At 38.0% G+C, this 24548-nt stretch overlaps 1 protein-coding gene across 1 annotated transcript; it reads right to left on the bottom strand.

Annotated features, from left to right (window-relative positions):
• Positions 1 to 833: 833 nt before the first annotated feature.
• On the bottom strand, positions 834 to 22669 carry LOC127439607 (neuropeptide FF receptor 1-like). The gene is made up of 3 exons (XM_051695800.1): positions 22321 to 22669; positions 6108 to 6207; positions 834 to 1821 (listed from the first exon to the last, which is right to left on the bottom strand). Exons 1-3 carry the CDS (start codon positions 22667 to 22669, stop codon positions 834 to 836), a joined length of 1437 nt encoding a protein of 478 aa, XP_051551760.1.
• Between the last annotated feature and the right edge of the window lie 1879 nt (positions 22670 to 24548).

Genomic DNA, 24548 nt, shown 5'->3' with positions numbered 1-24548 from the left:
CAGAAAAGCGGTTTGGCTTATGAGATAGATATACACTCCAATCCTATTTGAAACTGAGATCCTCACACTTTAGCTTACAGATTTCATGTTGGATGTTTAGGCTATATGTATTCATAGTGTAATGTTACATTTTTTGGCATGAATTATGGTAATTAAATTTTAATCAATAACATTTTCAGATTCTGTCAAAAATATAGAATATCCATATAGAACATTATTTCCATTATTTAAGAAATATTCTGGGTTAGCAAACTTAATAAAAATACAACAAAAAACAATGCATTCACAAATTCACTTACAGTGAAAGTCTAATGGGCAACCATTTTATGTTTGCCCTCTAAACTTCCATTGTAAGAATGTTTTTTTTTTTTTTTAATGATTTTACAAACTGAGGGACGGTTTTAAATAATTTTCAGTGATAATAAAGCTGTCAATAGAGCTTAAGTTTTTCATAACCAGGAACATTCCTTTAATCATTTTTTCAGCACTCTTTAAATAAGACTTCATATTATTTTAACCCCTCTCTCAATTACACTTTCCAGGAAACTGAAAATAGGGCTTATGAAAGCTTAATCTGTGTAGAAAAACAAGTTCATTTAGATTCTGAGAAGGGAATTATTCCATCTTCTGTGACTCCAGTGTTTTCACAGAAAATGTCTAAAAAGATTCTCTTGATCCTTGAATATATGTTGTACTGATCATTAGGACTGAATTGTCCCGCTGAATTTCTCATTTTTTAAATCTCACTTTACGTTAAAGATATGTGGACTCCCCACATGTTCTCCAGCCCCAACTGAAGTCAGTGGTTGGCATAAGTACAGTAAATAATCCACCTATTGATCCCAGGCTTGATTTTTGCCCACTCGCATGGGACTTACTTTCTCTGGTTCTTCCATCTGAAAGATTTTCTGGTTTGCAACCTCCTTTATCCCAGATCCTACACTGGATCCTGTGTCATTTGTGCAGACAGAGTTACAAAGTCGCCCAGTTCTCCTCTGCTCCATCTCCAGACGTGTACCAGAGTTATTCAGGTCGCCGTCAGTGTACACCCGGTTCCTTGCACCAAAGTTTACTGCAGGTTCCCTGACATCTCTGTTGGCTTTCCGCCGTGCTCCGTTGTCTGCCGACATCCCCCTGTAGCAGCATGAATGTGTCCTACACACTGCCTGGAAGCCCCTCTTGAAGTTCTCATTGTAGTACCCATAGATGATGGGGTTGACGCTAGAGTTTGAGAAGGCTAACCAGTGAGCGAATGGGAATATGTAGCCGGTCAGCAGTTCCAACTTGTCCTCATTCAGACCACCATAGTCCGTGAGGAGCATCAGGGTCCAGAGAGGCAGCCAGGACAGTGTGAATAAGAGGGCCACAACGCTCAACATCTTAATCACCTTGATCTTCTTTTGGGAAATGAGGGGTCGGCCTTCCTGTTGGGCCCCGGGGGCCAGAGGAGAAGCGTGAGACTGGCCGCCTTCATGCTGATCGTTACCGGAGATCACAGAGGTGGTGTAGAGTTTTATCCCAACACGTACGTACATAAGTGTGATTAGGGTGAGGGGAATAAGGTAGATGTGTGCAAACAGGACGGTGGTGTAGACTTTTCTCATCTGTGGGTTTGCCCAATTCTCAAAGCAAGAGAAAAGTGGGTATGTGTGGTTGTAGTCTTCATTGTGGACCATGTAATGATGTTCTACTCTCTCCACCGTTAACGTCACAGCCGAAGGACACATAATCACCACAGCGAGAACCCAGATCATCACTATGGTCACCTTGGCAACCAGCAAGGTGAGCTTGGGTTGGAAGGGGTACACAATGCAACGGAACCTGGAGGAGATTGGAACAGAATACTTCTCAGCAACATGACAGCAGGAAGAAATCCACTCAGACATCAACTCCATAACAATATGAATGAATCCTCTCTCCCTTTCTTTAACTATTTCCAACCTCTCACACTATTAATTTTCCTCTTCGTTCACACTATTTTTTATCACTATTTATTGAAGCTATTATTCTGAATAGACCAGATAGGTGTGAAAGGCAGGTGTTGAAAAGCATTGAATCATGCTCTATTTTCACTTTTTTTTAAACTTCCTGCTCACATGAAACTAGTGAACCGCTCACTGGGATAATCTCAGGAAAACTCATTTAAAAATTTGACCTGTCCCTTAAACTCATATAAAGTTATGATATTTAAAATACATGCGACAACCTGCCCCGGTAAATAAATAAATATATACGTATACACACACACACACACACACATATATAAAAAATAAATGTGTTAAATTAATGCAAATAATCATGTGCACGGACTGTAAAAAGGAATATTCCTACCATCGGAGCAATTCAAGCTTGAGGTACCAACTTTTTTCTCCTGGGGGCAGTAAGAGAAACTCCAGCTGTTTAGTCAATATGCATCTTATACAGAGAACAATCTAGTGGTGTTGATTTTTATTCATTTCTGTGACTGGATTCTTTTGATTCCGTTTGCCAGAAAGATTTGTTCAGATTCTTAATTGAACATTTCTTCAAGTTAAGCCTTTGCATCTGGAGATGGTACCAAATTACTGTCTTTTAAGTAATTGCATTGAATTGCATTGCATTGGAGCAGTCATTCATGACCAGAGCAAGTCTAATGATCTTTTATTAAAATTTGTGTGTCTACAATTTGACCAAAGTGTTTCCTCACAAATTACGACAAATCTTTCATGTTCTGAGCTGCTGAACAATTTTATCAGTACATTCAGTTCATTCACAAAAGATATGACCGACTGGTTTATTGAAGAGGTGTGTTCATTCAATGGGTCCATGCTCCTTCACAGCTGGCTCTTGAATGCTATTGGCTCAGGCTAAAATCTGTCTTTAAAAGCAGGATAAAGCACCACAAATGGAATTTGCATGTCTACAAATGTACAAAGACACTTTGAAAATCGAGTTTAAACACCATAAACATTTCACCAGAGATGGCGGGTCTTATTTTCCCTACATTTTGTCAAATGCTGGGCTAAATTTTTTACCAAGACAGATAAAAAGCCAAAATATCTTACACTGTGCATCAAAGCCCAACATTTCCATCCTTAGTTGCTGTTATTCTTACTGTACATCTTCAGTAATTTTTACACATTCATAAATTGGGGATTATGTTTTGTGCATACCTATAAACTTGTCTTATTACATTTCACCTCTTTTTCTCCTTGTTGAACACGATTGACTCATATGCCTCCTCTTGTTCAGTCGCTCAGCAGATACTCATTCACGAACAAGATGACTGAGTCGTTCATTTCGAACGCGTTTACCATTCAGTTTGTTCATGAACGACACCTCTCATCTTGTTCAGACTCAAATGACTGAATAAAACTAGCTCAGTGAAGGGTCGTATTCGTTCAGCTGGTCAAACCAATTATATGCTTCTTCACAGCCCGCACTTGAATGCTCTTGGCTCGTGCTATATTCAGTTATACAGGCATGAAAAGCCACCAAAGCAGTTTCGCACTTCAAACTACAGCTCATTAGCTTCGAAAGGGAGAAGCATCTTTGAACAAGAAATATGAGTCAGTGTATGGAGGAGAATGATTCGTTTACTTAAAAGATTAGTTCAAAAAGACAGATTCGTTCATGAATGAAACATTGCTAGAACAAACCACACTTACGCACAGCACACAGCACAAAATGAAGACTTGTGCTTGCATTCAAACACAGCTTGATGGAGCACAAATCCAAATGCAGGAATTTGAAGACATGTTTTTCTAAGTTTCAAATTTAACACAGCGACCTAAAAACAGTATGTTAAAGATGCGACGCAACAAAAGTAACCAAAGCGTCTGTCTGACGCATGTGTACATTGATTCATCCTTAGACAAGCCTATACATGGACTAAAAACTAAATGTTTTTCATTTCGGTTCGTTCTGAGCAAAACTTGTATTTTTTCATTCCGGTTCAGAAGTTCTGCAGCCTCCTTTCCAAAAGGTTACCGGTTAGAACAAAATAAACGAACAGTTAATAACGTTCTTTTTAAAATGACAGTACTCTGCGCTAATGGGTGGGTGAAATACCAATTTCAGTGTTGGCAGATCTCGCAAGAGAAACAAACAACATGGTCTGGAAAAACAAGCCCAAAACAGGCCACTTGCCTCACCAAAATAAGCGAAAATAAGCAATTAATGTTTTTCCTGTGTGGTGGATTTATCAGCATAGAAATCATAACAAGCAGTTAATTAACAGTTAAGTATAACTTAAATTACAAATCTGCTTCTCAGTCAAAACCCGGCAGCATCAAACCTGTATTAATGCATCATATTTAACAATAATTCAGTGAAGACTGGGAAACAACTAAGAAAAGTACTTTTTACCTAAAATAATGTTTTCCTTGTATCTGGATTAGTTGTGCATGTACGTATACTGTATGAAGTATTTATACACTACCGGTCAAAAGTTTTGAAACACACTTATTCTTTATTATATATATATATATATTCACATTTTAGAATAATAGTAAAGTCATCAACTATGGAATAACATAAATGGAACTATGGGAATTATGTTGTGACAAAATCCAAAATAAATCAAAACTGTGTTATATTTTAGCTTCTTCAAAGTAGTCACCCTTTGCCTAGAATTTGCAGACATGTACTCTTGACATTTTCTCAACCAACTTCTTGAGGTATCACCCTGGGATGCTTTTTAAACAGTATTGAAGGAGTTCCCATCTATGTTGGGCACTTATTGGCTGCTTTTCTTTATTATTTGGTCCAAGTCTTCAATTTCAAAAACTTTTTTTTTTTAAATTAAATTGTTGTATTATAGATGAATATGGTGGCACAATTATATTTTTGTCTACAAAACTAATTTCAAACATTTAAGCATACGCCTTCAGATTCAAAGATTTTTAAGATCATGAGAAACATTTCAGTCAAGTGTTTCAAAACTTATGACCGGTAGTGTACATAGTTGTTAAAAAGGTCTTCATTCAGAGAATGCAACATCCACAATGGGCAATTAGGCAAAGAAATGTGTGATGCAGCAGTTTCCTTCAGGATCAAAGCACATGTTTAATTTTTTCAGGCAATATGAAGTGGTGCAGATCCAAAAATGTACTGTGATAAACCCTTTGGCCTATAGTTTCGTGAAAAAAATTATTGGGAAAAAATTTACCAGTTATAACTGGTTGCCAGCATTTAAAAATAAAGTTTTCACTCCAGAACAATTGAAAATCACTTTGATATGGTTTTTGGTTACATTCTGCTAATAATTTGGTTTATTTTTGATTTTCGTTTTCGTTCCTTGAACCGTTTTTAGTCCCTGAGCCCATATAATAAATCTCAGACTGATTGACTAATTCAGTTGCAAAATGTATTGCTGTGGACTGTTGGCCAATGATTGGCTTATGTTCAATAATATGGGAATAAACGATTTATTGGATTCTAAAGCCAATTTTTGTGTTATCTAATCAATGCTTTACTCGTCTGCCACAATAATGTAATGCATTTTAATGATCTAAATGAATATTTTTTATAATATATATTTTTTATTTATAATTGTTTAATATTTCTATTTATACTTATTTAATCTATATATTAAATAATTGTTAACTGAGGGTCTTTCTCAGCAAAAAAAGGCTTAATTTTCCTGAAGGAAAATATTATGTATTTCTTCTTGACCAGTTTCGTGAGTTCAGTTTTTACCCAGTATCCTCGTGATAATTCCTTGACTGTGGAAAATGTTTTGCTAAATGATATAACGTGACTCCTTACACGTATCATCGCTGCAGTTCCGAGGTGAAACGCCAACTGTGTGGCGCTAGAAGTGAGTTACATTTTCTCCCTAACAGATGACGTTTTTTAAGGTTAATGCTCTTATATGCTCTTTTAAATCAACAAAACTTACCTCCCTGGTCTCTACCCTTGATCTAAAACTAACCCAAAAAGCAAATGTGAGATGATAAACGTGATTGCTATGACACTTTTGGCTCACATGTCGTCTCTTCAGTATTCATACCCCGTTTTTTTGCATTGCAAGTGTAACACTCTATCAGTTGAGTTACTGCACAATTTGATCATTGACCACGCTGGATTTACCCAAGCACTCCTGTCTGACTGATGTCACCACTAACCTGTCCACAGCAATGGCCACCAGCGTGAACACAGAGGCAGACACGGACATGCCCTGCACCAGGCCACTCATCTTACAGACGATGTTTGTGAATGGCCAACCTTGGGGAAGAAAAGATTAAGTACATCATTACAGAATCAGTAAATTGTATAATCCACAGTCTCCCAACCACTCCACAAACACACATTTCAGTTGAAATGAGACAACCATTCAGAGTGAGAGAGAATAGCAAAAATAGTTAAAGAACGACTCTAGTTTGACAAGCAGGTTGTCTGAGCTGCATGCTGGAGCTGTAATATAACAGAAGTTGCAGAAGAATCATATCAATCTTTTCTGTGTCCACAGGATACTTGCAATGAGTTGTGTAGGTGCAGTAAGACCTCACAAATCCGATTTTCCTCTAGCCGCAACAGATCTGTGTATTCATATTGCAAATGACTCCCTGAGCATGACTCGAGGCATTCAGCATGTTTTTACAACAAGAAACACACTTTATTTTTCCTTTGGAAATTGGAAATATGGATATTGAAGAAATAATGACACAGTGCTTTAATGACAAAAGACAGAATCCGCTAAGGGTTTGAGTGACATATTGTGTTTGTTTTGTTTTTTTACTACCAGTACATTTAAACCTTGTACTACAAGGCAAAAACATGAATAATCCTGATTTGAGATGCATACAAAGAAAGACAATACAAGCTGAACAATGTAAATAATTGTGCTCAGAGGTGCTCAGATATACTGTCAGGTATGTAAGTGGATGGATGGATGGATGGATGGATAGATAGATTGATTGATTTACTTAAAGCATTTTAATGCCTATTGTGTGTATGTTTACACTGGAATTTTTGATAGTTGGAGTTTGAATGAACAAGGATTACATTTGCCTGTTTGAACATTCAGTCAAAGTAAGTCTGTGGGATTTTTTTGGAGATTTGGTCATCCGCTGTGTAAAAACCGTAATGCTGATCAGTTAGAAAAGACACACTGAGTCTGTTCCAAAATCGAGTGAACTGCCTCCGGAGGCAGCACTTTAAGACATTATAGCTGCGCTCCCAACACAAAGGCTGTTCCAAAAGTTAGGTATCTTAATTATGCTGCCTCCTAAGATATCTAGTTTTGGTTAAATTCTTAGATAGCATTATATGTATCCTTCCGTAGGTAGGCGATCCCATAATGCACAGTTATGAATAAATCCAAGATAGTGGACGAAGGGAGAGAAGTTTTGATAATAAACATAATTATGAAACATTCAGTACTGAAAAGTATTTATAAAAAAAAATTTATATGATCGAAAACTGACTATTTTACCCAAAATGTGTGTTTGGTATGTATGGAATAATGTACAGTCAGCCGGTTGTTATCGCAAAATAAACCCTGACAGGGTGATCAGGATCCCGAAGTGAAGTGGCTCACAATACCTGGATTAGCAGTCTAGGGCTGCAACTAATGCTTATTTTGATAATCGATTAATCTAACGATTATTAGAATGATTATTCGATTATTCGGCGATTACTGAAATGATTAATCATTAGCTATTATCCGATTATTCAGCTTGTGCCCCGACTTAAAAGGTTGTACTAAACATGCTTACAAACAATCAAGAGGACAAAATCAACTTTTAAACATACCTCTATATGACATTCACTGAATTAAAGGAAAAAAATACTATTTATTAAGTTTAATTCAGTAAAGAAATTCACTGCAAAAAAATCCTATTGTTATCAAGTGTTTTTGTCTTGTTTTCCATTTAAAATTGTCTAAAAATCCTTAAAACAAGATACTTTTACTTGAGAAGCAATATATAATATATTTAGACTTGCTTTAAGAGAATGTATCTTAAATATAAGTGTATTTTGTATATGAGTGTATTTTTTCACTTGGTTAAACTTAGCAGTAAAGACAAAATATACTTATTTTCAAGATCTATTCTCTAAAATCAAGTCTAAATATCTTAAATGCTGCTTCTCTGGTGAATGCATCTTTTTTTTTTTTTAAGGATTTTTAGATATTTTAAAATATTTGTATTTTTAATATTATATTCAACATTCTCAGATAAAAAAAAAAAATATTCTGCAGTGTAAAGTTGAAGTCAGAAGTTTACATACACCTTAGCCAAATACATTTAAACTCAGTTTTTCACAATTCCTGACATTTAAAAAAACATTCCCTGTCTTAGGTCAGTTAGGATCACTACTTTATTTTAAGAATGTGAAATGTCAGAATAATAGTAGAGAGAATGATTTATTTAAGCTTTTATTTCTTTCAACACATTCTCAATGGGTCAGAAGTTTACATACACTTTGTTAGTATTTGGTAACATTGCCTTTATTGGTTTGTACTTGTAGCCTTCCACAAGCTTCTCACAATAAGTTGCTGGAATTTTGGAGCATTCCTCCAGACAGAACTGGTGTAACTGAGTCAGGTTTGTAGGCCTCCTTGCTCGCACATGCTTTTCAGTTCTGGCCACACATTTTCTATCAGATTGAGGTCAGGGCTTTGTGATGGCCACTCCAATACCTTGACTTTGTTGTCCTTAAGTCATTTTGCCACAACTTTGGAGGTGTGCTTGGGGTCATTGTTCATTTGGAAGACCCATTTGTGACCGAGCTTTAACTTACTGGCTGATGTCTTGAGATGTTGCTTCAATATATCCACATAATTTTCCTTCCTCATGATGCCATCTATTTTGTGAATTGCACCAGTCCCTCCTGCAGCAAAGCACCTTCACAACATTATGCTGCCACCCCCATGCTTCACAGCTGGGATGGTGTTCTTCGGCTTGCAAACCTCACCCTTTTTCCTCCAAACATAACGATGGTCATTATGGCCAAACAGTTGAATTTTTGTTTTATCAGACTAGAGGACATTTCTCCAAAAAGTAAGATCTTTGTCCCCATGTGCACTTGCAAACTGTAGTCTTTCTTTTTTATGGTGGTTTTGGAGCAGTGGCTTCTTCCTTGCTGAGCAGCCTTTCAGGTTATGTCGATATAGGACTTGTTTTACTGTGGATATAGATACTTGTCGACCTGTTTCCTCCAGCATCATCACAAGGACCTTTGCTGTTGTTCTGGGATTGATTTGCACTTTTCACACCAAACAACATTCATCTCTAGGAGACAGAATGCGTCTCTTTCTGGACGATATGATGGCTGTGTGGTCCCATGGTGTTTATACTTGCATATTATTGTTTGTACAGATGAATGTGGTACCTTCAGGCATTTGGAAATTGCTCCCAAGGATGAACCAGACTTGTGGAGGTCCACATTTTTTTTCTGAGGTCTTGGCTGATTTCTTTTGATTTTCCCATTATGTCAAGAAAAGAGGCACTGAGTTTGAAGGCAGGCCTTAAAATACATCCACAGGTACACCTCCAATTCCATACACCTCCTATCAGAAGCTAACTGGCTAATTGTCTAAAGGCTTGACATAATTTTCTGCTTAAAGGCACAGTTAACTTAGTGTATGTAAACATCTGACCCACTGGAATTGTGATAGTCAATTAAAAGTTAAACAATCTCTCTGTAAACAATTGTTGGAAAAAATACTCATATCATGCACAAAGTAGATGTCCTAAACAACTTGCCAAAACTATAGTTTGCTAATATTAAATCTGTGGAGTGTTTAAAAAATTAGTTTTAATGACTTCAACCTAAGTGTATGTAAACTTATGACTTCAACTGTAGCTGCTAAAAGAAAATGTACATAGTTTTAAAGGAGTTTTAGATATTTATATTGGAAAACAAGCCAAAATAAAATCAAATCAAAAACATATTTTGTTGCAGTGTATAATGGGGCGAAGACTACCTCTCTCACCTTTCTGTTCACTTCATTCCATCTTTAACTCACAAAAAAACAAACTCTCTCTTATTAATAAAGATGTGTATTGCCAATTTTCTTCACGATAAGAAATGCACAGTGACACATATATTATGATTCAATAAGTCGCGAGCCATCACGTTATAATCTAGCTACATTAAGCACACGCTTGAGGGATGAGCATTCACGCGACAGAGTGTGCCTCAGCTGGGTGCAGTTTCAATCTCTCCCTCTTAGATCGGGACATCCGCACAACTCATAGAAGAGGCACTGACCACACAGAGAAATGGCAGCTTTGGAGTTTGTAGTTATTTACATGATCTGCTTCTGTATTATTTTATACTTTAATAAATCTATAACGCATTAAGTATAACTGCATTTAAGATGTAAGGCCGGGGTGTTTCCTTTAAAGAGCACCGGCTCCACTTATTCCACAACGAGAGTGCTTCTGTATTTACTTATTTGGTATAATTCCCTAATATTTGCGATCTACATCACCTGAAGCTGTTTGGAAAGTTTAGAATGCATCTGGACTGTGATCTGTGTAATTCTTCCTCTCCTCAGTTAGGTGCGAACTGCAGTGCTGCTCTCACACATCATCATTAGGGTTTAATGTGATCTCATGTTATGTTAAATTAGATTACGTCTATTCGACAATGAAAAGTTTTGTAGAAATGTTTTTATTGTCGATGTTGTCGATAACTTCGACTAATCGTTTCAGCCCTAGAGTGGTCTGATACGTGGATGTGCGGTTGTTACAGAGAAATATCAGACCACTAGATGACACCATTGACCAATCAGAATCAAGTGTTCCAGAGAACCATGTAAAAAGTGTATCTTAGGTTACTTAGAGAATCGATCAATGACAGTAAGAATGACAGTGTTATCTTGAGAGACAGGGAGATCAGTGATGAAGTCGATGGCAATGTGAGCCCAAGGATGATGGGGAATAGGCAAAGGTTGGAGGAGTCCTGTAGGAAGTTGCCGAAGTCTTCTGTAACACAGACTCTGAAGAACAGAGGTTAAGATCCATATGCGGTTTAATAGTCAATGTGCAACTCATAAACAGACCAGTAATGGAACAGCGTAAGCAGATGAGAGACATAGTAATAAACAGGCAATGGTCAGGGCAGGTAGCAAACAATCACAGTAAGAGTCCAGGTAAACAATGGGTAAACAAGGCAGGCAGCAGAGTATCAAACGGTGGAAAACAGGCAGAAGTCGAACACAGGCAGGTAGTATAAACAGAGGAAAATGCTCAGAAATGTTAGCAGGAGCAAAACAAAGACTTCGCAATGACTATTGTTAGAACAGTGCTTAAATAGTCTATGAAATAGGGAACAGGTGTAAGTGTAATCAGTCCAGGTAGGCATGCTGGGAAGTGTAGTTCGAGGTGCCCTCAGAACTCGGATGATGGTGAGCAGAAGGAGTCCTTGAGTTCATGACAGTATCTATGCTCATTAGAGTATTGCATCGTTCCTATGGCGTCACCTGTATTGAAATCAGCTCTAGGAGGAGGCATGTCATCTGAAAGCTCTATGAGGAGTTATAGTTTATAATTATAACTATAATTGAAGTGGTGGTGGTGTAGTGGGCTAAAGCACATAACTGGTATTCAAAAGGTTGCTGGTTCAATCCCCACAGCCACCACCATTGTGTCCTTGAGCAAGGCACTTAACTCCAGGTTGCTCTGGGGGGATTGTCCCTGTAATAAGTGCACTGTAAGTTGCTTTGTGTAAATGTAGATAATTTTGGTCTTGATTTAGGGATTTTGGAAAAACCCTAAACCATGTCTGTATAATAATAATATGCTTTGTCAAGCCAAGATAATAATGTTTGTTAATGCTAATGATAATTATTAAAGGATATTTTTGAAATCTTTCTGAACTAATATTTTTTAACATATTTAATATTCAAGCTTAACAGCCAATTTAGATTGAACAAGTTACTTACTGCATTTAAAATAAATGCAAAACATATTGTAGAAGTTACATTATATTTATTCGCAGACAATACTTGCTGCAGTGGTAGAGGGCCGGTTCTCCTGTAAGATCTCACGTGATGGTGTAAGATCAACTTTAGATCATATTTGGCCTAATATCTGTCACAGCAGTTTGAAAATTGAACATTTGGAAATTAAAAATGTCCTGGTTACTGATGTAACCTCTGTTCCCTGATGGAGGGAAAAAGACATTGTGTCTATGTAGTGACAGTAGGGGTTCGATCTTGAGAACCCCAATCACCTTTGCTTAAAATAGAAAAGGCCAATGAAAATTGGCGAGTGGAATTTGCATGCCACTCTCCGCCCCCGACATATGGGTATAAAAGGATATGGCATGCATCACTCATTCAGATTTATGCTGAGGAGCCGATAGAGAGTCTCGGCCATGTCAGTGGCCGGTTTAGTGCTGCGGCAGGAGGGACACAACATCTCGTTCCCTCCATCAGGGAACATCAGTAGCCAAGACGTTCCCTGTTTGTCACTCACTCAACGTTGTGTCGATGTAGTGACACTAGGGGTTCCTATAGGAAATGGCACAGGTGCTGAACCATGTCACAAGGCACGGAAGAGTGGACACGGGCAAGCTGATGCGTGCCTTGCAGCGAGCGCTCAACCACATTGTGACCTTCCAGCGAGTTAGGTAAGGCGTCTCCCTAGTCCCGTTAAGGGGGGAGGAGGCACTTACCCAAGTAGGCTACTGGCGGTGCCTTTCTTAATTTGCTGTTAAGCAATCTCCCACTGAGTACTTTCTAGAATAGCGCTGGGAAGTGCTCTTCCCTCTCCAGGAAGGAGAGAACTACAGAGACCACATCCTACCGGAGGGAGGTTAACATGTGGAGCATACCTCACATGGACTTACCAACGGGGAAGTACACATGCGGAATGATGCCACAGGAGGACCCTATCTACAGAGAGGGTACGCAGCACATTGGCCGAGACAGAGAAAGCTCTGATGAGGAGAAACACGTCCCGTCCAGGAGCCAGACGTGGAGATTCCAGATGTCTGGCTGCGGGTGCTGGAGTGTGCCTTGCCCCTGAGTGAGAAGGTCCTGCCTCAGGGGAATGCGCCAGGGAGGTGCTACTGTCAGGGCCAATACGGCACAATGAACAGGACTTGCTGCTCGTCCTCCCTGACTTTGTACAGAGTCTGTGCAATGAGGCTCACAGGAGGAAACGCATACTTGTGTAGCCCTCGAGGCCAGCTGTGCACCAAGGCATCCATGCTGAGGGGGGCCTCGGACAGGGAGTACCACAGGGGGCAGTAACAGGAGTCTTGGGAGGCAAACAGGTCTACCTGTGCCTCCCCGAATCTCTCCCAAATCATCTGGACTATGTGGGGGTGGAGCCTCCTCAGGGCCAGCAATACCGCCAGCAACCCTAAGCACTTGATGTGCCATTGGAGTCAGGGCCCCGTCCAGAGCCCGAGTTTAAAGCGTCTGTCGTGACCACGACACGCCTTGAGACCTGCTCTAGGGGAAAACCTGCCCATAGAAACGCAAGGTCCGACCAAGGGCTAAAAGTCTGATGGCATTGTCGCGTGATGGTCACACGCCGAGTGCCATGGCGCCATGCCCACCTCGGAACTCGAGTCTGTAGCCAGTGCTGAAGCGGTATCATTTGCATCAACCTGAGGGGGAGAACTGCCGCCGAGGATGCCATATGCCCCAGGAGCCTCTGAAATTGTTTCAGTGGTGCCGCTACCTTCTGCCTGATGGTCTTCAGGCAGGTCAGCACTGACTTCGACAAACTGAAGAAAGGGTCTGCGTCGAGGAAGGATCGATACGTGAAAGTACGTGTCCTTCAGGTCGATGGCCGCGATGATGTCGTACTGACGCCAGGATGCGCTTCTGCATTAAATTCTGAATGGAAGCCTGTGTAAGGCCTTGTTCAGGGTACGCAGGTCCAAGATTGGGCACAACCCCCCTCTTCTCTTGGGCATGATAAAATAAGGGCTGTAGAAGCCCTTGCGCAACTCGGCTATGGGGACGGGCTCTATCGCTCCCTTCACCAGGAGGGTGACAACCTCCACCGGGAGGACGGAGGCACCCTCGCCCTGCACCGTAGTGGAGAGGATGCCACTGAACCGGTGTGGGCGTCTGGCGAATTTGATCGTAGCAGAGGCGAATCATCCTGATGAGTCACCGTGAGGGGATGGAGAGCGCTAACCAGGCCTCCAGCTTCCGTGACAGGGGCACCAGGGGGACTTGGGGCCGGCTGACGGGCAGGTGGAGCCGACTTCCTGCGGGAGGATCTTTTTCTCTGAGGCCGGCGTGCGGACAAGAGCCAGAATTTTTGGTATGGATAGACAAATGGTAAAATAAAAGGAAAAGTCGAACAATAAAGAAAAGCTGTTGGCAAATGGATGAAGAAAAGCAATTGCCAAATGCTTTTTAAAAGGCATTTTAAAAGGTGCATTTAAAAATGACTTATTAATGTGCTGTTTTATTGCTAAATATAAGTACATTTTAAAACATGAATTAAATAAACACATTTAAATGTGTCTATTTATCTGTCCATTTTTAAATTTATGTATTTATTCACATTTAAATGTGTCTATTTATTTGTCTATTTTTAAATTGGTTTATTTATTCACATTTAAATGTGTCTATTTATTTGTCCATTTATAAATTGGTTTTATTTATTCACATTTTTATTTTCAAATTAACAGATTGATAATTTAGTCCTTCATTCTTTTGTAAACGGCACTCCTGGGCTTCTATAAATGACAAGAGAATTGTCATATTTGGGTGAATTATTCCTTTAATTCTCAGAGCAAGAAAAGAGCAACATCTGAGCAATATAAAGTTCCTCTAGGATGGGGTGGGTATGTGTAGGAATTTGTGATGCCATTTAAATTTTATGGAAATCAACAGAGCTTTAATTGAAACCACAATAATGTAATAAAAAATGAATGGTGACTGAGGCTAACATTCTGCCTAACATCTAGTTCTATGTTTCACTGAGGAAAAAAAAAAAGTCATAAAGGTGATGAAAGTGAGTAAATGATGACAGAATTTTCATTTTTGGGGGAACTATATCTTTAATAATCTGTTTATTTACATTAAAAAAAAAAATTATATTCAGTTGAAGTTTTTAAAGGTCCAGCCATAAACACCTTAAAAAAGTACTCATGAATAAACATGACTTTACATCCTCAGTTAACAAATAGGTTTTAATAAACTTTACTTTGAAAAAACAAACAAAACAAAACATTATTTTTTATATTTTTGAGAAATTGTTTACAAATTGGATAAAACTTAAAATAAATATATATATATATATATATATATATATATATATATATATATATATATATATATATATATATTTTTTTTTTTTTTTTTTTTTTTTTTTTAAATCCTCCCATTCAGTAAGGAAAAATTCCTTACCTGCACTTCCTTGTCCTGCAAATATTGTACATTTGCACAATTGTTGTTGTTAATGTACCCATCATTCAACTCACTGCTAAACAGTCAAACTCATTTTTGAGAGTTGATAAACTCACTGCTGAGCACTGTTAAACTCAAAACTAAGAGTTGTTCAGTTCACCACTGCTTTGTGTGGAGAGAGTGCTCTGTGTTAACAGGCAGCAAAAAAAATTCATCAAAATCAATTGGAGGGCTAGACAAAAAATTACTGATGGGCCTAAATTGTCATCTTGGACCACCTTTATAGCCTGAGAACCTACAAAACTTGTCTTACAGAATGAATTGTGAAGCAATTCAATTCACAAAAAAATAGCCACAATGTCTAGGGCACTAATTGCTTACAATATCATCAGAATTTTGTGTTTTAGTTTGTCCTTTTGCAGCTGTTTACATCTTGGGAAAAATACTGCACCAAAATCTAAGTGTTCTTTTTAAATCCATTGAAACAAGTGAAAATTGCAATTAGAAATACTGCTCATGGGCTCATCTCAATGGACCCGTGGTAAATCTTGAACAAAGATAGTTTGGGATTAGGCTTGCTCACAGAGATGCAGATCTTTGTTCTCAAGGTGAGTACATACAGTGGGAGTATCTTTATCTGTGAAGAGCTTATTGATGGAGATAACATCTATTGTACTTTATAAATTGGAAACAGAATTTAACTGCTGGAGGGAGATCTTAATATTCTACACAAGAGAATTTGCCTGGTGTGGCCAAAATGACAGTAAAGCAAGCAAACAAACAGACAAACAGTGAAAACAGTTTCAAATCTTTCCGTGCCAATCCAGAAATGTCTACAGAAAAATATGTTGATACAGACTAAATGGAGTGGTTTCATTATAAAAACATGTTTAAAAGCAAACTAAATAAGTGGTTATGGAAAATAGACAAAGAAGCTAACTAGCTCAGTTGCAAAGTACACTACCGGTCAAAAGTTTTGAAACACTTACTCATTCTTTATTATAATTTTTCTTTTTTATATATATATTTTTTTTAATATTTTTTTTTTTTTTTTTCACATTTTAGAATAATAGTTAAGTCATCAAAACTATGGAATAACATAAATGGGACTATGGGAATTATGTTGTGACTAAACAAAATCCAAAATAAATCAAAACTGTGTTATATTTTAGCATCTTCAAAGTAGTCACCCTTTGCCTAGAATTTGCAGACATGTACTCTTGACATTTTCTCAAACAACTTCTTGAGGTATCACCCTGGGATGCTTTTTAAACAGTATTGAAGGAGTTCCCATCAATGTTGTGCACTTATTGGCTGCTTTTCTTTATTATTTGGTCCAAGTCATCAATTTCAAAAAACGTTTTTTTTTTTTTTTTTTTTTTTTCAATTAAATTGTAGTTTTATAATGAAATAAATGAATTTGTTGGCACAATTTTATTTTTGTCTACAAAACTAATTTCAAACATTTAAGCATATGCCTTCAGATCAAAAGATATTTTAGATTGTGAGAAAAATGTCAGTCAAGTGATTCAAAACTTTTGACCGGTAGTGTACGTAAACACAGTGAGTAACTCAAGCAATTTTTTTTTTTTTCAGCCCTTAAGTGCAATATTCTGAGTCACTGCACTACTAGAGATTCAAAGGCCAAAACTAATTCTTACTTCTGTAAATATAGTGCAAACGCCCTACCTGCACTCAACAGGAAAAAAATAAACATGATCAGAACTTACATTACTGTTTGAAAGTTACTGTTTTTTTTTTTTTTTTTGTGTTTTTTTTTTTATATATATATTTATGGGCTCTTAATGGTTTAAGACCATAAGGGGAAATGCTGGTGTCCCCACCAGGCTTGCTTCACCAGTAAGACTTCCTTGGTCAACCAGCTTGATGCTGGTAGACTAGCATTACAAGCTAAGTTTTGCTAGTAAACAACAAAGCATTGCTGGTCCACCATCTAGACAAGCACCAAACTAGCCTGAAATTCATGCTGGTTTAAGATGGTCCTTTTTTGTATCATGATGCAGACTGGATTCAGACCTGCATCCCTGCGTGCCAATGACTGTTCATGCGCAGTGAGCACATGCACTATCCACTTTGCTCTAAGAAGTGTTGTTTTAGTTTAATTCAAAAGTGCTTGTAAATTGAGTAAAATGTTTATGCTTTCATTTCATCCTGTTGCTCAGAACGAGCAAGGATATGCCAATTAGCAATACAGCGTCAAGCAGAAAGCTGAACAAGCTTTTTCATTTCCAACCTTGCTCTTTATCCAGATTTTGATTTGAGCTTGTGCAATAGAGCCAACGTCCAATAGCATGAACAAATATAAGAGTGGACATATGTGCTGCAGTCAGTTAATGTCAGAGTAGGTCAGTTAGTATTAGCACCTGACTGCAAATGGTGGGATTAAGCTTCAGTTCTCCGTAATTCAGTGAATAAGTGCAAACTGGCCTTAGGTTAACTGCAATAAAAAGAGAGACTTTCCCTATTGAGAGATTCTCAAAGGTGTGCTTTTTACCTTAAGCTAAAAAAACTTTTAACCACTGCTCATGGCTAAAGGAAGTGGCACAAGGTAAAAGACAGGATTAGTTATTTTCCCCTTTCTCTCTCATTCATATTAACTCACTCTTTCTCTTATGACATAAAGCAAGAACATGATTTTTATTATAAACTATAATATATTAATTTCAAACATTTAAGAATACGCCTTCAGATCAAAAGATTTTTAAGATCATGAGAAACATTTCAGTCAAGAGTTTCAAAACCTTTGACCGGTAGTGTATGTGTGTGCCTAGACAAGTGCCTAGACAACTGTCATTTTTATGACACCCTTACCCTCATGATGTTCAAAACCTGTCTGACTCACTTCTATGGAACAAAACATTATATATTTAGGAATCTTCATTCAGTATTGCAAGCCCTTTTTACATTTAATCATGTGCAGGATATGCATTATTGATATCTACAGTACAAATCAGTTTTCACTAGTTTAAATACTAATTCTTGATATCAGCAAAATAATATGCAAAAGCACACACATCCAATTAGGGCTGGACAAAATGGCTACAAAAATTATATTTCAATATTTTTCAACCTATTGACAATATTCAGATAATTATATATTTACTCTGACATGGATCATTTTTATCAGGAACCATCATTTCATCCAAACATTGTTGCCAAGTCCTTTCATTATTTTAAAGGCACTGAAAAAAATAAAATAAAGATAATGAAGGCATGTTTTCCACAGTTTGTTTTTACTAAAGGAGCACAAGGGAGAATGAGATTTAATTATTTACATTGATATACACTTCTGTATTTATATTTATATATAATGATTCATAGTAGCTTAATAAAATGCATTATTTACCATATTATATTATTATATTTACCTTGTAAAATATTATATTAGAATTTATTTATTTTTTTTATTTTTTTTGTAATGAAACAAGGTGTGTCACGTTTAGGTGTTTTGTTCATGTTTTGTGTTTTTTATTTTGAAAGTTTAGTTCCTGTTGCTGTTCATGTCATGTGGTTTCCTGGTGATGTGATGTCCTGTTTCCCTCCATGTCATGTGTCTTGTTTTCATTGGTTTGTTGTCTTGTTAACTCATTGTCAATCTTGTCATGTCATTGGTTCATGTTTTAGTATCTAGTTACCTTGTTATTAGTTCAGTCTCGTCATTGGTTGTTTATGTCATGTGGTTACCCATGTCCTTGTATTTAAACCCTCATGTTTGCCATAGTCCTGGGTCAGGTATTGTTTATGTATTGCTGTTCAGTGTAATGTTGTTTAAGTCAAGTCAAGCCAAGTCAAGCCAAATTTATGTTTGTTTTGTTTTGTATTCACGTTTTTGTATTTCACTCTTCATGTAAATAAACACTGCACTTGGGTTCTTCACATTATCATCGTCTGCCTGTCATTGCCAGCAACGTTACAGAATACCTGACCGACTATGAACCCAGCAGTTCAGCTCCTATGCCTACGTCAGGGTAATCGTCCCCCAGAGGAATATGTAGAGGAATTCTGCGCTCTGGCCTGCAGGGTGGACTTTAATGATATTGCCCTCAAGGACTTTTTCCATTTTGGGCTGAATGAGACGGTGTCCTCCCTGATGCCTGACGGTTGAATTACCCTCAGTCTGGCTCAGTTCATTGATTTAGCCCTACAATTGAGCGGTTCATCTTTCACTGTAGGAGTGGCTGAAGAGGAACTATGCACTCCTACAGTGACTGCCATGTCAGAGCCGTCCACCGTCGTGGCCACTGAGCCAGAGTTCCCCGTCGTGGCCGCCGAGTCAGAATTCCCCATCGTGGCCGCTGAGTCAGAATTCCCCGTCGTGGCTGCCGAGCCAGGGTCCCACGTCCTGGTCGCCGAGCCAGGGTCCCCCGTCATGGTCGCCGAGCCAGAGTGCCACATCATGGTCGCCGAGCCAGAGTGCCACATCATGGTCGCCGAGCCAGGGTCCCACGTCATAGTTGCCGAGCCAGGGTCCCACGTCCTGGTCGCCGAGCCAGGGTCCCACGTCCTGGTCGCCGAGCCAGGGTCCCCCGTCATGGTCGCCGAGCCAGGGTCCCACGTCATAGTTGCCGAGCCAGGGTCCCATGTCATAGTTGCCGAGCCAGGGTCCCATGTCATGTTCGCAGAGCCAGGGTCCCACGTCATGCTCGCTGAGCCAGGGTCCCATGTCATGTTCGCAGAGCCAGGGTCCCACGTCATGCTCGCTGAGCCAGGGTCCCATGTCCTGGTTAACGAGCCAGGGTCCCCCGTCATGGTCCCTGAGCCAGGGTCCCCCTTCATGGTCACCGAGCCAGGGTCCCATGTCATGTTCGCAGAGCCAGGGTCCCACGTCATGGTCGCTGAGCCAGGGTCCCATGTCCTGGTTACCGAGCCAGGGTCCCCCGTCATGATCGCCGAGCCAGGGTCCCACATCATGATCGTCGAACCAGAGTGCCACGTCATTGTCGCAGAGCTTGCGCCACCTTCTGCCCTGGATTCTGAGTCTACTCCATGCCATGTCAAAGCCATGCCTCGGCCTGCACACTATACGGTGTGCAAAAAAGTAATTTATTTTTGAATATTGCATAATACTAAATTATTAATGTGGGACCCAGTCAAGTTTATTATTATAATATAATACTCAATTATCATTATTATTTTGATGATTAGATTTGTGTTAAAAGTAATATATTTCTGTCCTGTTAACTTTACTTTCACCTAGAGCTTTTATTTTGACACTGAAAGAGCAGTGTGGATTTGACAGTTTACAATGTTCTGCATCTGGTGAAACGCTGCCATCTCCTCCTTTTCTGTTTTACTGTACCGCCTTTGTAGATTTGTACAATAACTTGTAGCTGTTCCTAATATAATTGTGCAAATTGTTGAACTTGCATTATTTTTCTTTCACAGTGCATTTGAACTGCTCTAAAAGCACTAACAAACAATAGCCCATGAGCCCTGCATGTGCACAGAACAGGGTGTCGCTCATTTTTAAACACATACAGACCATGTCTATCCATGTCTTTAATCGCAGCCTATTGCAGTTTTATAATCAGATATGACCGTATTGGTGTTATTTTAATTAATTGTGCAGCCCTGAAGGATCTTGAAATGATTCTGCTTATGTGCTCTTAATGAAACTTAATGGCCAAAAAAAGCACATTAAAATCTTCATGAAATTTACAATATTGCTTAAATTTTATATTGCAAGCAAAATCATCATGATTATATCGCGAATACTCGACCTACATTCAATGGCAAAAATGCTCAGTTTAGGTGCTCGACCAAGAAGGGAAAAATTATTGAAAATTAAAAAAAGTCAGCACACAACCACTCCAAAAATTTTAATTTTTTGTATTTCCACATTGGTGACGTTACGAGTCACCCAGCTCTTCATTAGACCTTGGTAGTTCATATGATTACAAGTCTTCTGAAGCCATATGATAATTCTGTGTGAAGAACATACCAAAATTCATTATTCACTAAATGACTAAAAAGTCACTATTCAATAATAAACAATAATTAATAATAAAAGTGAATGGTTAGAGCTCCTGTGATGGCAGTGAGTTGAAGGATTTGTTCAATTTGTGGACCACATCGACTGGTTCATATATATATATATATTTTTTAAACAGCTCAGAAGAATGATTTGTTCATGAATCTGCCTTATCGGGTTTTCCTGGTTATCTCTTGGTCCTTTGCTTTCACCCCTAAAATATTGCCCTTCGACATTCGACTAATTTCGGAGGATTTCATAACTTTGCAAGGCTACATTTTAAAATAAAATTAATTGAAAATTCTGTAACCTTTATCATTTGATTTTGATTTTGATTGCCTTGGGTCAAAAGAGAGTTTTCCGAAATCCGAGTTTTGGCTCAAGTTATGAGAAAAGATTAATTAATGCTGAAAAACTATTGTTCACGGCTAATTCATGTTAACTAATGTAGTTAACTAATTTATGAATACAAATTACTAATACTAATGAACTAGTTAATGAATACAACCCTCCTGTAAAATGTTAATAAAATATCTATAATAGTGTAATGTCACTTAAATGTAACTTTGTTCATAAGAGATTAGGTTTCCGGGTGGGATTTGGTTGATATTTTATGTGATCTAAAATATCGACATGATAGTATAATGCAATGAAACTAATGCATTTAGAAGTATTAAAAAAAACACATTGCGGTAAACACACAATAAATCTGAAGAACGCTGAGCCTGTGATGGAATTATCCGAACTGAGTTGAGAACAGAATGACAAGAACTTATCCGTGATGCAGGTAAAAAGTGGCTATGGTGACGTCTTCATCATGAAACTGCCCTGTCTTATATGGAAAAGACTTGTGTGAAGATATTTGTGCTCCACAGAAGAAAGTCATTCAGATTTGGAACGACATGAGGATGAGGAAAAAATACCAGAATTTACATTTTTGGGTGAACTATTCCTAACTAAGAGTACAATTGTAAAAAAAAGTGACTTAAATGACCCATGTTGTTTGTGTCACCTGTAATAAGGTTGTCCACCAGGGTTGTTGGAATACAGAAAACCCCCACCAGAAGGTCGCTCACGGCCAGGTTGAGGATAAAGAGATTTGTGACCGTTCTCATACGTCGGTTCTCCAGCACGATGAGGCATACCAAACCGTTTCCCACCATGCATAGTAGGAAGATGAAGAGGTAAGCCAGGGTCAGGGCAGTGGCCACAGGCAGAGAGTGCTGGTAATACGGGTAGTAGGTAATACTGGTAAGGTTGGTCACATTACTGTTGTTTGCAAAGGAATTTGTGAGGCTGCCATTCAAATACAGCACAGTAAATTCTGGAGACATCTCCATTTCTGGTGGGTCCTCCGTCATGCTGTCCTGGAGTTTAAACGTTCCTCTTATTATGCTGGTAGCAGACAGCACCTGAGGGTGAACAAAGCCAGTAGAGCCAATTCAAATATCAATAATGTCAAAACTGGGTTTTGTGCAAAGAATTTGAGCACCAGAGAGCAGGCACTAATGAGATGGTAAGCGTCAGGCTAATGGGAATGTGCAGTCAATTTCAGCAGGACAGCTGTACGCATCAGATGCATACCTTATGAGCATTTTCAAACTACACAACTGTAAGTGAACAGATACAGCAATAAATCACAGCATTTATTGCTAAAGCTTTCTGTGAATTGTATGCATACAACAAACGCACAGTATCATGGATATTTACAAGACAAAAGTGACAAACATTGCGTGAAGTTATCACGTAGACAACATTAGCTGAAAATTTGTGTGAAATAGCTAATTTAAATATTATGATGGGGAAAATGTGTGATTCTTTGTGGTTGTGCAAGGAAACCAGTTCTGTTTTTAAGAAGAAAAAAAAATACAGGATTGAGGATTTGATACAGGGAGTTCGTTTACATTAATAGTCTGAACATCTGATGAGAAAGACTGTGAAATAATACAAAGACATATACAGTTTACAACACATATTTCTATGTTGTCTTGGCTGGTTTCACACAACAACAAACATACAGCGTGACTCATTCGCTCATTGTATTGGTTTTTGACTTACTTACTGAACCGCAAGTCATTCGTTTTGTAATGTCCAGTTTGAAATGTTCCTACTGTGTTGTGTGTACTTCAGGCTCATTAAAATGAAATCTATATAATGCTGACTGGGTGTTTTTATGGCAACGTGTAATAAACAAAATACTGTATTTACAACAGGGTTTTGTAATTATAAATGGTACTTGTATAAAAAGAAAATAACATTGAAATATATTACCAAAATAAAACTTTTCTTGGGCATCTCGGGTATTTTTGCATTTTAAAGAATTATTATTTATACTATAGTCCAAAAGAGAGGGGAAGCTCGCACACAATGTATAGAAAAAGTCTTAAAATTTTTTAGTTTATTGAGAGGCCAAAAAGTGCAAAAGTGCAAAAACAAAACGTTTCCAATTTACATCGTCATCAGTGTCCCGTTAACAATAGCACACCTGATTCCATTTATAAAGAGGGAGTATTTACCGTATTTGTCCTAATAGAATTTACTTAAAAATATGCAAATGTTTGCTAAATGTTATAGACATATATTGCCTCTTTATATGGTATACCAGCATTCACATATATTACTAAAGTAACAAAGACAAGTTATCAAGAATCTATGTGTATATATATATCAGGAGAAGGACACAAATTACATAAAAATCACATATAGAAAAATGACCCATTATATATTATATCACAACCATATACCAATAATATTCATTATTCAAAGAAGAATTGTTGTATGCATACAAATCAGTAAGGAATTATATTTTGTGTCATATATACATTATACATTATACTTTGAGAAATGTCAATTATTTCAATACAAATGCTGATCATGCATAATTCAAAAACATGAGCATAGGACAATAATCACCCAATATTCAAAAATGTCTACATGTATTTCCAAAAGTAAACTGTACATAGTTATATTTACAAATATACCATGAATCAAATCGTAAGCATGTGCAAATAGAGATACGTCATAATAATCCCACAGAAAACAGCTGAGGGACAAATCTTCATTCATTCCCAAGGGATGCAAAGATTTTAAATGAAATATCCATCGGGATTCTTTCTGTAGGAGTATCCGTTCTATATTTCCCTTCTACGTGGACTCTTAACTTGTTCAATAACCAAAAAAGTTAAAGCAGACACCGAATGACCAGGTTCTAAAAAGTGGCGTGCAATTGGAGATTTTTGA

The sequence above is a fragment of the Myxocyprinus asiaticus genome, chromosome 4 (assembly GCF_019703515.2).
Source record: "Myxocyprinus asiaticus isolate MX2 ecotype Aquarium Trade chromosome 4, UBuf_Myxa_2, whole genome shotgun sequence".
NCBI lineage: Eukaryota > Metazoa > Chordata > Actinopteri > Cypriniformes > Catostomidae > Myxocyprinus > Myxocyprinus asiaticus.
This window is presented reverse-complemented; position numbering and strand designations above follow the sequence as displayed.

What these genes read in the sequence shown, in the direction of transcription:
- LOC127439607 (XM_051695800.1), bottom strand. Translation starts at nt 22,669, where the DNA reads ATGACGGAGGACCCACCAGAAATGGAGATGTCTCCAGAATTTACTGTG. An exon ending in GGTGGACAACCTTATTACAG is followed by an intron (nt 6,208 to 22,320) that starts GTGACACAAACA and finishes TTCTTCCCCAAG; the next exon opens with GTTGGCCATTCACAAACATC. An exon ending in GTGGCCATTGCTGTGGACAG is followed by an intron (nt 1,822 to 6,107) that starts GTTAGTGGTGAC and finishes AATCTCCTCCAG; the next exon opens with GTTCCGTTGCATTGTGTACC.